The following is a 13,264-nucleotide window of genomic DNA, read 5'->3' on the forward strand; positions in this document are numbered from 1 at the left end:
TTTTGGTGCAAAATGCAATGTATACTGGTGAAGCCAATTCCTGGTATATTGAGGCTGTTCAGTTTGGTCTTCAATAATCCAACCACATCAATGTTTTCAGAGCACATTGATGGCGCACCGTTCATAGCCAAAGATACAAGTTTGTTCCATGGCAACTCAGCTTTTTCAATGCACTCTTCCAGTCTTTAAATATGTCACGTCCCACTGTGGTACCCTTCAGTGGCATTAAGTCTAGCAATTCTTCAGTTATATTCAAATTACAATCCACACCTCTTATGAACACTGCACACAGTGCAGTATCTGATACATCTGTACTCTTATCAAGAGCAACTGAAAATGGTTCGAAGCCTTTTGCCATTTGAATCAATTGTTTTTGCACATTACCTGCTAAATCCATTATCCTGAAGGCAACTGTATTGGCAGACATGCTTATGCCTTCAAAAACTTTCTTCCTATCAGGACATAAAATTTCGCTGGCCCTCAAAAGACATGCTTTTACGAATAGGCCTCTGTAAAAAATCATAATGAATTAGCTATCATTTCGCTTATCACAAAATTTGCTCTTACTGAATCTTCGCTAGACTTGTTAATCTCTGAAAAGAAATTTCTTTGCTTGGCAAATGCTGCTTTAAGCTGCTGAACTTTTTCCTCTCCGATTTTTCCGGTGAATGCATCATATTTTCGTGGTGCATTGTGTTGTAGGGATTTCCCTACACCCCCCCCTTTGGGGGTGTTTACCCACTGTGAATTTCCCCAACACCCCCCCCCCCACCAGTTTTATGAACTAATTACATGCAGTGTTGCCACTTTAGTGATTGCTTGGAAATCTGAATTGAAATTGAAACATTAATACACACTTTAAAAGCATATTGTGACGGGGCAAGGCCAGATGGCTATAGAAAAGTAGTGGGAGATAGATATATTAGCTCCAGGCTAAACAAATCCCTGGTACCAGGTTAAGTGAAATGGAAACTGCTCCAGATCAATTAAGACACCTGGGGCCAATTAAGAACTTTCCAGAAGGCAGGGAGAATGCTAGGTTGATTGGGACACCTGAAGCCAATCAGGGGCTGGCTGAAACTAGTTAAAAGCCTCCCAGACAGTCAGGTGGGTGTGCATGTCAGGAGCTGTGGAAGGAAGTTGTGCTGTTGGAGAGGCTGAGTAGTACACACTGTATCAGGCACAAGGAAGGAGGCCCTGAGGTAAAGGTGAAGTGGAGCTTGAGGAAGTGAGGGCTGCTGTGGGGGAAGTAGCCCAGGGAATTGTACATGTCATGTTTCTAAAAGGTCAGCTACCATAGCTGATACTATTAGGGTCCCTGGGCTGGAGCCCGGAGTAGAGGCTAGGCCTGGGCTCCCCCCCCCTCAACCTTTGTCCCCTGATTAATCACTGAGACTGGGAGACAACAGAGTCTGTGCAAGGAAGGATAACTTCTCCTCACCTCCCTTGCTGGCTTATGATAATGGCTCAATAGACTGTGACCCTTGTCTCTAGAGAAAGAAGGGTTATGCGGGGGGGTCACAGTGAGCTTCTGAGGCTAGTGAAATCTGCCAGGAAACGCGGGACCCACAGAGGCAAGGACAGAGCTTTGTCACAATATACAGTGTATGGTAAAATAAGTATATCTGAAAAAGTACAATAGATTTGAAAAGTATAAACATAGACTAGCTTCCTTATGCAGCTGGTGTTTTTATGACCATATCAGTGCATTCATTTTGGTGATGTTGGCCAACCTAATAATTTCAAATTATGATTTGTAAGCAAAGTCTAAATGCGCTGTCCCTGACAGCTAGTCATGAACTGGGGGGAAAGGCTTCAGGACCAGATTGTATTTACATTCACACCTAATCTACCTAGGTATCCAGCAAATAGAGCTGTGTTGCCCAAGTGATAGATTTTGGCTGGGGTTGGGTTACAAATCACTTGAATGTGGGGGGTAAAGAAATGTTGTTGTTCTTATTGTATGAGTAAAGGGCAGTAGAACTGTACTTAGCCTCTCTTGATTGAGGGCATTGAGAGAGAGTGGGGACAGGTGTTTTGCTTGATGGTCTGCCTGAGTCACAAGCACTATTTGACCTGCCCCTCTCCACTGTTTAAAGACAGAGCTGATTAGGCTCCATAGATAGTCTTTGTTCTGTTAAGTGACCTCTACAGCTGAATGACAGGTTTCAGAGTAGCAGCCGTGTTAGTCTGTATCCGCAAAAAGAAAAGGAGGACTTGTGGCATAAGCTTTTGTGAGCTACAGCTCACTTCATCGGATGCATCCTTTGAAGTGAGCTGTAGCTCATGAAAGCTTATGCTCAAATAAATTTGTTAGTCTCTAAGGTGCCACAAGTCCTCCTTTTCTTCTTACTACAGCTGAAATCACTGATAATCAGGTCTAAGTGCTTAGACCTGCTGTGGGACAGTGTTTCTGTGGAAGAGACGGCCCAGTCTGCACTAGCAGCGAGGTTCCCACACTGAGAGCTCAGCTGAAATCACTGAGCTCGTTGGAACCTCAAGAGACCAACTTGCAGAGGTCACAGTGGCAGTTGGCAGCAGAAGGTGACGGCACATGGCCATTGGTAACAAAAGCGATGAAGTGAATGGTGGCACAACGAACAACAGTGGACAGAGTGAACAGTGAGCAGCTGGAGGAACGAGCAAGGTGCCTTCTTGCCCCCCACCTGGGCGGTGAACTCATGTGAAAGCACCTCTGAACTTTGAGTCTCCATTGACCAAAGACAACACCGGTGACTGTTAATGAGGCTGTTAAGAACGCTAATACTTTCTATTTAGGCAAGAGATACCACACACTACAAACTGGAGGCCAATGTTAAGTGCATTGTCACTTGTTCATCCTGAAGTTGAACACTGGTTCTGAACAAGACCAGCAAATGCTCACTATCTTTCCGCAAGAAACTCAACTGACTGGCTAGACGCATGTGGTGCAACAGTGAAAGACTCAACAGTTGAAAAAGTGAAGACCTCTCTCACCATATTCAAAAAATGTGCATATATGGCTGATTAATGTACCAATGAAAATGGTCATCAAGTATTAAGTCATTGTGTACATTATCTTGATGTCAGTGGTAGGCCAGTATATGTATTTTTAGATGTTCAAGTTATAGAAGACAGATTGGTTGCATTTGTGACAATCCACATCTTAGAAGAGTTATATGCTTGTCAATTGGACCCCAAACAAATGGCTGCTTGTGCATTTGATGGAGCTGCAAACTTCTCTGGAAGACATGGTGGAGCACAAGCTTTGCTCAGAGAAGTGTAACCCTAGTCTCTCTTATACACACTGCAGAGGCCATCTACTCCAACTAGTGCTAGTACGAGCTGCAGACTCTTCAAAAGACATTTAAAAAGCTATAAATTTAATGTCTTAATTAAATTTTTTTTTTCAGCAAAAGTCCAAAAAGACTGAATATCTTGGAAAATATAGAAGATACACTGGGACTGAAGTTCAAATTAGTCCAACCTGCGAAAACCCTCTGGCTTTCTCATGAGCGATCCTTGGCTGTTGTCTTAAAATTACTCCAGCCATTATTACTGGCTTTGGAAAGTATCAACCAAGATGGGATAGATCAAAGTAGTGAGGCTGGTGGATTACTTTTGCTACTACGTTCAGAGAAGACTATTGCCATTCTCTCTTGTAAGTCTACTGTTGAAACCACTTGGATCATTAAACAATGCAATCCAGGCATCTGCTACAACAGTAGTAGATCTTTGTCCAGCAACAGAAGCTACACTTGAATCAAACAGAGAGAGAGCCATTGAAAATGTACTGGAAGAAGCAAGGATTTCAGTTCAGAAGTTGACTAATTAAGGCACGTAACTTTTACAAATCCCTGTCTTATAAAACACCGACAGTTGAGTGGAGTGAGTCACTACCAGCAATGGGGCTGCCATGTGCTCAGGATAGAATAGAGAATTTGAACACAGAGTGGAATATCATATGACGAATGAATGAAGATTTGACTTCAACTTCTTTTTTATCATCACTAGTGGCTTAACCCAATCTTTATGCCATGTTTCCTCGGCTGAAAGAAGTAGGAATTCATCTCTTGCTACTCCCAGTCACAACAGCTACAGTTGAGCGTTCTTTTTCATCATTGAATAGAATTTGTTTTGAAAGAAGTCTCCTTCTGCCTGATCATGTGAATGAACTAATGAGCATATCAATTGAAGGAATGGAACTACTGGACACAAGAGAAGCCACCAAAGATGAATGCATTGCATTCAAGAAGTTCATAAACAGAGTTGTGCAAAATTATAACAAATCAAGAAGGATGTAGATGTAGTGCTTCATAGAAGGCTTGAGTAGCCAACTTTAATTTGTGTGATGATTTTTAAAGTCTAATAAAATGGTCATGAAACATTTTTCAGTTTTTACTATGGTGCCATACAGCCCACCTTCACCCTCACGGTCTCACCCCTCATCGGCCCTGACCCCTGTAAATTTGAACAGCCTCCCCCCCCCCAATTTCAATTCCTGGGGAAAACACTGGGTGCCGATGCACGTTATATTCCTTGGGAACAGCCATCGTTTGCTGATAAATAAGGCATTGAATTTTATCTTTTACCTCCGTGAAAAAAATATAAATTCTCCCATTTGTCTTGGAAAACTCCTTTTTCTTCCATGAGTGTTCTTTTTTTCGATGAAGTCATTTCCGAGTGGTTTTAATAAAATATAAACACTCAGTAATGCACCTCAAAGGACAAAACAAGCACTTATTTTTAGAATTACTTCTGTTAAAGCCACCCCCTCTGCCCGCACTCCACCCCTTCCCCAAATCCCCGCCCCGCATCCTTCTCCACCTCCTCCCCCAAGCCCGCTGCTCCTCCCCCCTCCCTCCTGGAAAGCACTAAGCACCGCCAAATAGCTGTTTGGCAGCAGGAAGCACCTGGAGGTAGGCAGAGGAGCAGGGACGCGGCGCACTGGGTGGGGGGGAAGGAGAGGAGTGTGGGGGAGGGGAGCTTGGCGGCCACAGGAAATAACTCCGGGGGGTGGGCGGGAGCTTGGCGGGCCACAACAAATAACTCTGAGGGCCGCATGTGGCCCGCAGGCCACGTGTTTGAGACCCCTGAGGTAATAAGTGATAACTAGCCACGTCAGGGGGCAGTAACCACAGTAACTATGTCAGAGGGGCAGTACTTACTTGCTTGTATCGTGGTATAAAGATATATCTCAGAGGGAGTATCTTTGTCTGCCGTTCACTGAGCTGGTCCATTGTTATGGGCATTCATTAATTAGTGGTCCAGTAGAGTCTGCGGCATACTAGTACAGTGCTTCGTTGACAAGAAACCTGGCCTGGTGCCTTCGTCCCTTAACGGATCTTGTGGTCATTGGGTGGTTCGCTCGAGGTCTGCAGTGCCAGCTGTCTGCACAAGGCTGGGGTGGCACACAGAGGGAACACACACACACGGCCAAACATCTATCAACATCTAACCACATGGGTGACATGCAAAATTACAAATGTGATGGAATTATGTTCTCAATTGTGTACCAGGCAGAACTTAAGGTACCCACCCAAGACAAAGGAATGTGGTTCCACCTGCTTGCATGCGTCTCCAAGGTAACTTGAGAGACACTAGAAATCCATTTACAGAAAAGGTAAACAAAGCCACCAGGCTACCAAGGGGAGGAGATAACCACTCAATATCACCGGAGGGAGGAACCAGCATGAAGTCTTCGCCAGACCACATCACATCTCTTCCCTGCAGGAGAAAAGGGGGTATGCAGGCAAACATTTCAGAAGAATACACAAAGCTTTACTGAATTATAAAGAGATGGTCAGAGAATCCCTGAGTGATCCTTTTAGTTAAAGAGACATCAAAACCAAGCGCTTTGAACTCTGTAAAGGATCAAAGCCAGAGGAGCTGGTCAGCCCTTGCTGGAGAAGAGACTTGCTGAGAGACTTCTTTTTGACCAAATGACTCTAGTTTGTTAGATCAGGTTTTAGTCTTAAGAGGGTATATTTGCTTTTGTTTCCCTGTCACCCTATCTTTATTATACTTGATATCACTTAAATCTATGCCTTTTTGATTAATAAACTTGCTTTACTTTTAATATAAACTAACACAGCGCTGTGATTGAAATAAGAGTGTTTGTCAAAACCCCAGTTAAATTAATGAGTTGCTGTTTACTGTCTCCTTAGAAGAGCAGCAAACTTAGTAACTTCTGTGAGAGTCCAAGAGCAGGCTGGACACTACAGGCAAACCAAAAAAAAAAAAAAGGAGTCCTTGCGGCACCTTAGAGACTAACAAATGTATTTGGGCATAAGCTTTCATGGGCTACAGCCCACTTCATCAGGTGCATGGAGTGAAAAATACAGTAGGCAGGTATATATATTACAGCACATGAAAAGATGGGAGTTGCCTTACCGTGTGTGTGTGGGGGGGGGGGGTGTCAGTGCTAACAGGGCCAATTCAATCAAGGTGGAAGTGGCCTATTCCCAACAGCTGACAAGAAGGGGTGAATATCAACAGAGGGAAATTACTTTTTGTAGCGACCCAGCCACTCCCAGTCTTTATTCAGGCCTAATTTGATGGTGTCAAGTTTCCAAATTAATTCCAGTTCTGCAGTTTCCCATTGAAGTCTGTTTTAAGTTTTTTTGTTGAAGAATGGCCACTTTTAAATCTGTCATAGAATGTCCAGGGCGATTGAAGTGCTCTCCTACTGGTTTCTGAATGTTACAATTCTTGACGTTTGATTTGTGTCCATTTATTCTTTTGCATAGAGACTGTCTGGTTTGGCCAATGTACATGAAAGAGGGGCATTGCTGGCACATGAGGGCATATATCACATTGGTAGATGTGCAGGTGAACGAGCCCCTGAGGGCGTGGCTGATGTGGTTAGGTCCTATGATGGTGTCCCTTGAATAGATATGCAGACAGAGTTGGCAGCGGGGTTTGTTGCAAAGATTGGCTCCTGGGTTAGTATTTTTGTTGTGTGGTGTGTAGTTGCTGGTGAGTATTTGCTTCAGGATGGGGGCTGCCTGTAAGCGAGGACTGGCCTGTCTCCCAAGGTCTGTGAGAGTGAGGGATCGTCCTTCAGGATAGGTTGTAGATCCTTGACGATGCGCTAGAGACTGCGCTAGTTGGGGGCTTTACGTGATGGCTAGTGGCGTTCTGTTACTTTCTTTGTTGGGCCTGCCCTGTAGTAGGTGACTTCTGGGTACCCTTCTGGCTCTGTCAATCTGTTTCTTCACTTCCCCAGGTGGGTACTGTAGTTTTAAGAACACTTGACAGAGATCCTGTAGGTGTTTGTCTCTGTCTGATGGATTGTAGAAAATGCGGTTGTATCTTAGGGCTTGGCTGTAGACAATGGATCATGTGATGTGGTCTGGATGAAAGCTGGAGGCATGTAGGCAAGTATAGCAGTCAGTAGGTTTCGGTATAGGGTGGTGTTTATGTGACCATCGCTTATTTGCACTGTAGTGTCCAGGAAGTGGATCTCTTGCACTTCAATCTCCCTGGACACTCAACAACAGACTTAAAAGTCAAGGAATAACATGGCTACCCCTCTGAAACCTGTCTACAGGGGGACAGTGAAGGAGATGTTCAGGACTGGGGGTGGTGGTGTTGGGGTCACATTGCAAGGAGTAACCCAGGCTGGTGGAAGCCAGAGTGAGCTGTTGCACTGTAAGCATGCTGCTTGTACCAGGGCTCTGAGCCAAAGCAACACAGCAGACACCTAGGGTTACAGGGCAGGCAGTGACAACTCATCCCTGATGTGGGTGGAACTCCAAAGCACCACAATTGGTCACTGGAGACTGCGCCAAAAGCAATCTCAGTGGACTGCCCCAAATCTTTCAATGAAACCTTCCCGTCGTCCCTCTCCCACCAGACCCTCCCCGCTCACTAGAGCAACCATTCCCCAACCGCTTCCCCCTACAACTACCCCAGTGTTGCCCCAGCCCCCCATAACCTGGATTGCCTACCCAATCCTGCCCAACCAACAGCACCACAGCTCCACCCCCTTTTCCTCATTCCGAGTCTCTCATTCCCCCAGCCCATTCCATGGCCACTTCCCAGAAGCTCCAGTCCCAATCTCCCCTCTACCTCACCCAACCCTCCTTAATTCTCCCTTACCTTCCTCCCACTACTCTCACCCTCCCTGCACCAGCTCCCTATCATCGCCTCTCCCACTGCTCTCTGCCTTATCTCCTCCCAAGGATTCCTAAACAGGAACTTTGCATTGTCTCTTTCAACAGATGGGCCCATCTGACTGTCACAAGCTCAACACACTTGGGAAGTAATTATAGTAACGTGCCAGCTCTGCTATAGTTAAGGTTCAGCATTTCTTTCTGTTTAGAGATCTACTATTCTAATTGCTCTAAACTCCACACGCCTACTCCGATTGCCTAGAATTATGTTGCTTATCATGAGGGAGAGGGGCAGAGTTAGTTATGCTCCAGCAAGGCCTACCTCAATTACAAACAGTGAACCAAAGGCTGGGAAACCAGAGCAGGCCTGGCCTTGGCAAAGTAACACACTAGGTATTGGCTGACCAAGTAAGCACATTCCTGACTGGAGAGGATGGTACAAGAACACCCAGAGTTCCCAAGTAACCACATAAACACATTCTTGAGAGACGGTGCAAGAACACACCAACCCCTTGTAAGATAAGGATGGGATGACAGGATAATGGATGGGGATGTTTTGTTCCAACTAGCAGGTACCAGGTGTAGCGCTGATAACTAACCACGTCAGGAGTGTGATACGCAACTTGTTTCTATCAATGTATAAAAGGAGAAGTCATAGGAGGGGCACCTTTGGCCAGCCTAGGGGGCAATGTCCTGGTGCACTGACTGAGCTAGTACCATTGTTACAGGCTTACATAGGTTAGTGTTCCTGTAGCTCCTTCACCACTGAACCGAGCCTGTGGTCTTATGAACAACATCGAGGTCTGCTGAATGAACATGCAGCACTGTCTGCTACTGCAGCTAACATTGGCGCTCCAAGAACAGTACTTCCGCTCCAGCAGCAACCACACACAAATGTGGGGTTATTTGATCAAGAGGTTCCCGAGATACTCCCCCACCCCCAAAAGCAGCTTTTTACAAACTCACCATGCTCTTATAACATTTCCTTGCACCAACCTGGGGCTAAAACTGTGGTTCTCATTGTCCCCCAACTGATCTCAGGCACTTGGTCTTTATCTCAGCTAGCACTGCCTCTTTGGACAAGCAGTACTGAAAAAGTTTAATAACTAGAGTTTGGAATTTCAGATCAGCAAGAGCCAAACTGTAGAGTTAAAGAGACTGAAATGCACATGGACACCAAGACTAAGGCTCTTTAAGAGCTAGAGTGTTTCCAACAATCAGCTGTCACAGTAATTGTTTGGCTAGAGGGGGTACGCTGTGGCCACTGAAAATAAGCTACACCCATGCATTTGAGTATGAGCCCTACTAGAGACATCTTGCAGACAACATGTATTGTGCATCTTTCTTGGGTTCTGCCCTGATACGAACATTTCTGGGTTAAGAACAATATTTCAAAGTGCGCTAAAATCCACATGCCAAATTTGGCCTGGTCTGCATGTAAAAGATTTGCCAGCATGGTTCTGTTGGTTATGGGATTGAAAAAATCACATCCCTAGCCAACATAGCTATGGCAAAAAAAAGCTCTGTGTAGACACAGTTATAGTGGCAAAAAAGTCCATTAAAATAAATCAAGGAAATTAAAAACCCATAAACTACTTGAATGCAGAGTTAAGGTTGTCCAGTGCTGTCTCATGCCCTCCCAGAACGTGGATGATGGCTAAACTTAAACCTCTGAAAACCAGGAAACGAAGAGTTAAAGTACGTCACCCCTGTAACGCTACTTTAACTCTGCCCCTACCCCTAAGCCTAGAGCTTCAAGAGCCACTGAGAATAGTTCAGGAAGGGTGGTACAAATCTTAATAAACTACAAAGGGAAGTAGAGGATCCTCTGTCTCGAAGTCTTCAGGCCAAGACTGGCTGCCTTTCAGGAAGATCATTTAGTCAGACACAAGGTATTCAGCTCAATACCATAGTAACTGGATGAAATTCTATGGTCTGTGTTACACAGGAGGTCAGACTAGATAACCTAATAAGGACCCTCTGTCCTTAAAGTCCATTAATCTACAATAGATACGAGGAAGGACTGAGAGAACGTCATTGTTTGTGTTGTGCTCCAGAGAGTTGAACACCAGTATTTATCTGCGTGCACTGTGTCAGCTGTAGCTGTAATTAAATGAGGGATTAGTTGGAGCCCTTGGCAGAGCTGTGACAGTGATATGAAGAGAGGTGCATGTGAATCTTGACAGACAAGTTTGCCTCATTTCAGTGCTGAATATTGTAGGTTGTGTCAGTAAAGGCACACAAACTGTGTTCTTGCCATGGGGATTGTCAGCAGTCTGGTACCATACATGTTAACTGTCACCCAGGCTTAGTGAGGAATAAGTGAAGGCAATGACTCAGAAGGAATCCTGAGTGCAAGGGCAAAGGGGTGGTAACTTTTTGCTAGTCTGAGATGCTTTGTGTGCAGTAGGCTCAGTGTTTAACTGTAGCCTGGGGTAGGTAGCTTCTGTCTGCTACAATGGAAATAAACCCAAGTTTTCCCTTAGCAAAGAGAAGATGTTAGACTTTGTGCTATCCTGTCATGTGCTCTGTTCCCAAAGTGTTCTGTAGTGGGGAGGGCAGAGCATTAGCATGTGTGTCACTGGCATGTCGGGCTGTTGCTGAAACAGGGCGGAGTTGAGGTTGCATTGTGGGGACGATGTGAACCTTAACTCTTCATTTCCCCTTCTAATATCTGAGGGGACAGGAATCCTTACCCAGCGAGGTCACGTTCTCATAGTTCTCCTGCATGACGTCTCTGTAGAGGGCTCTCTGAGCAGGGTCCAGCAGAGACCACTCCTCCTTGGTGAAATACACAGCCACCTCCTCGAATGTCACCGACCCCTGAAAGAGCAAGAGCCCCCCACTCAGTACCTGCTGCCCCAGAGGCAGTCCTACTAGTTATGGGGGAGCAGGGCCAGGAAAATGGAAGCTCTGGGAGGTACAGACACCACAGTCCCCACCCCCCAACCTGCTCAGAGAAGCCAGAAGGCATCAGAATGAGGAGAGAAACAGAGAGCCCCTCATCCCTCCCAGCACACCGAGGGGGTAGGGTCTTCACATTCATCACATACCTACTAGCCATAGCATCAGGAGATGGATCCTGCTGGAGGCTCTAAGGACAGCCCCATGGTAAGAATCCCAACATCCTCCCCATTGGCAGCAGCTGGATATGGGGGATGGGGCATCTCCCCTTAGCCTCACTGGTGGGTGCTGACTTCGTATCTCTTAACAGCCTATGGCTGGTAGGTTCATGCTCCAGCACTGGAAATCTGGTAAGTTTTCCCAGCCCTGTCCAGGGGGTTGTTTCCTGTTTCACAAAAGAGGTAATTTCCACCCCTGGCGCCCATGGGTCTGTTTCTAGAATATAGGCCCAGGGTAAACTAGTCCCAGCAGGTTTGTCACACCTTATCCCCATTCCTTTCTATACCCAGGGAATTTCCTGGCCCCTGCAACCTCTAGATCAAACCCACAAGAATTTCCCACCTCCTAAATATTTACTGTCTCTCTTCCTCCAGTATCTCCCTGAAAATCCCTACCTGGACTGGCTCGACAGCAGCCATTTCTTTTCCCTGTTCCATGGGAGGACGAGACGATCTGGAGGAAAACATGGACGTTACTCTGCAGCCTGTCAGGGAAAGAAGGGCAACTAGGGAGATCCAGAACCAGCTTTAGTTAATTTCACATCAAGTTCTCCTCCATCCCCCCAGGTTCTCTCCTTGTAGACAGATGTTCTAGACTCTGCCATGCACAAGTGGCTTTTGACAGTCTCATGTGACAGTCTCAGAAGAAAACGAGGGAAATGTGAAATTACTATAAGGTGGGTGCATAACTAGTTGAAAGACCGTACTCGAGTTATTATCAATGGTTTGCTGCCAAATTAGAAGGTCATATCTAGTGGGGTCCCCCACAGGCATGTGTCCTGGGTGTGGAACTATTCAGTATTTTCATTAAAGACTTAAATAAGAGAGTGGTGAGTCTGATTATAAAATTTGTGGATGACACCAAGCTGGGAGGGGTTGCAAGCAATTCAGAGGATGGGATTAGAATTCAAAATGACCTTTACAAATTATTGAATTTGTTTGAAATTAACAACACGAATTTCAGTAAAGACTCACGCAAAGTACTACTTTTTAGGAAGGAAAAATAGGTAACAACAACTGGCTAGACAGTAGTCCTGCTGAAAAGGATTTGAAAGTCATAGTGGATCATAAACTGAATGAGTCAATGTGATGAAGTTGCAAAAAAGGCTAATATTCTGTAGTGTGTTTACTGGATGGAGTCTCATGTGTAAGACACCAGAGGTAATGTCCCAGTTCATTCAGCACTGGTGAGACTTCAGTTAGAGTACTGTGTCCAATTATGGGTGCCACACATACAAATGTTATGAACAAACTGGAGAGAGTCCAAAGGAGAACAACAAAAATGATCAAAGTTTTAGAAAACCTGACTTATGGGGAAAGGTTAATTAACTGGGCATGTTTAGTCTTGAGAAAAGACAGCTGAAATGGGATGAAACAGTCTTCAAATATCTAAGTGGCTGCCTCTGCATTGGTGGCTCTAGTCACCAACTGGATATAGACAGTCACGCACACCCAGGTTATGGCTGTTTATTGTCTTCCCCAAGAAAAAAGTGTACAAAAAGAAACACCAACAATAATCTGGTCAGAGGCTTAGACTGGGGCCCTCTGGCCCCCAGTAGCTTTCTGATCCAGGAGAGGAGGGGTCTTCACAGGGTTGGCTGGTCGGCCAGCCACTTTGATTATCACAGCGTATCCTCTCCCTTGGCTGCCCTCCTCTCCACAGAACTGAGCTCACCTTTATATTCCATCTGAGAGTGGGAGTCAATCATGAGGTGCTGGTCAGCTTTGTCAGCAGATGCCCAGCACCTGTCTGTTGGCCTTCTCTCTGGGGCAGAGGCAACTGCTCCCTCTTTCTCTCATCTCCCCTGGGTTATTACAGGACCAGCTCAGCCTGTTATTCTGCTTTAAAGAGGATGGTGATTGTCAAGGTTACCTCCCTACTCTGAACTCTAGGGTACAGATGTGGGGACCCACATGAAATACCCCCTAAGCTTATTTTTACCAGCTTAGGTTAAAAACTTTCCCAAGGTACAAACTTTGCCTTGTTCTTGAACAGTATGCTGCCACCACCAAGTGATTTAGAGAAAGAACAGGGAAAGGACCACT

At 45.4% G+C, this 13,264-nt stretch overlaps 1 protein-coding gene across 5 annotated transcripts in view; it reads right to left on the minus strand.

Annotated features, from left to right (window-relative positions):
- LOC141990794 (uncharacterized) overlaps positions 1-13,264 on the minus strand; it is a 34,709-nt gene that overhangs the window by 13,799 nt on the left and 7,646 nt on the right. For 3 of the 5 annotated variants that reach the window (XM_074958423.1, XM_074958425.1, XM_074958424.1), the window contains exons 2-3: positions 11,615-11,672; positions 10,793-10,919 (exon numbers count right to left, since the gene is read on the minus strand). In XM_074958423.1, coding sequence (XP_074814524.1) covers positions 10,793-10,919; positions 11,615-11,656 — 169 coding nt within the window. In that variant the 5' untranslated portion in view covers positions 11,657-11,672. Of the gene's footprint in view, positions 1-10,792; positions 10,920-11,614; positions 11,704-13,264 lie in introns of all 5 variants that reach the window. The other 2 variants (XM_074958422.1, XM_074958421.1) reach the window with 1 other exon arrangement.

Source organism: Natator depressus, chromosome 7 (assembly GCF_965152275.1).
Source record: "Natator depressus isolate rNatDep1 chromosome 7, rNatDep2.hap1, whole genome shotgun sequence".
Classification (NCBI taxonomy): domain Eukaryota; kingdom Metazoa; phylum Chordata; order Testudines; family Cheloniidae; genus Natator; species Natator depressus.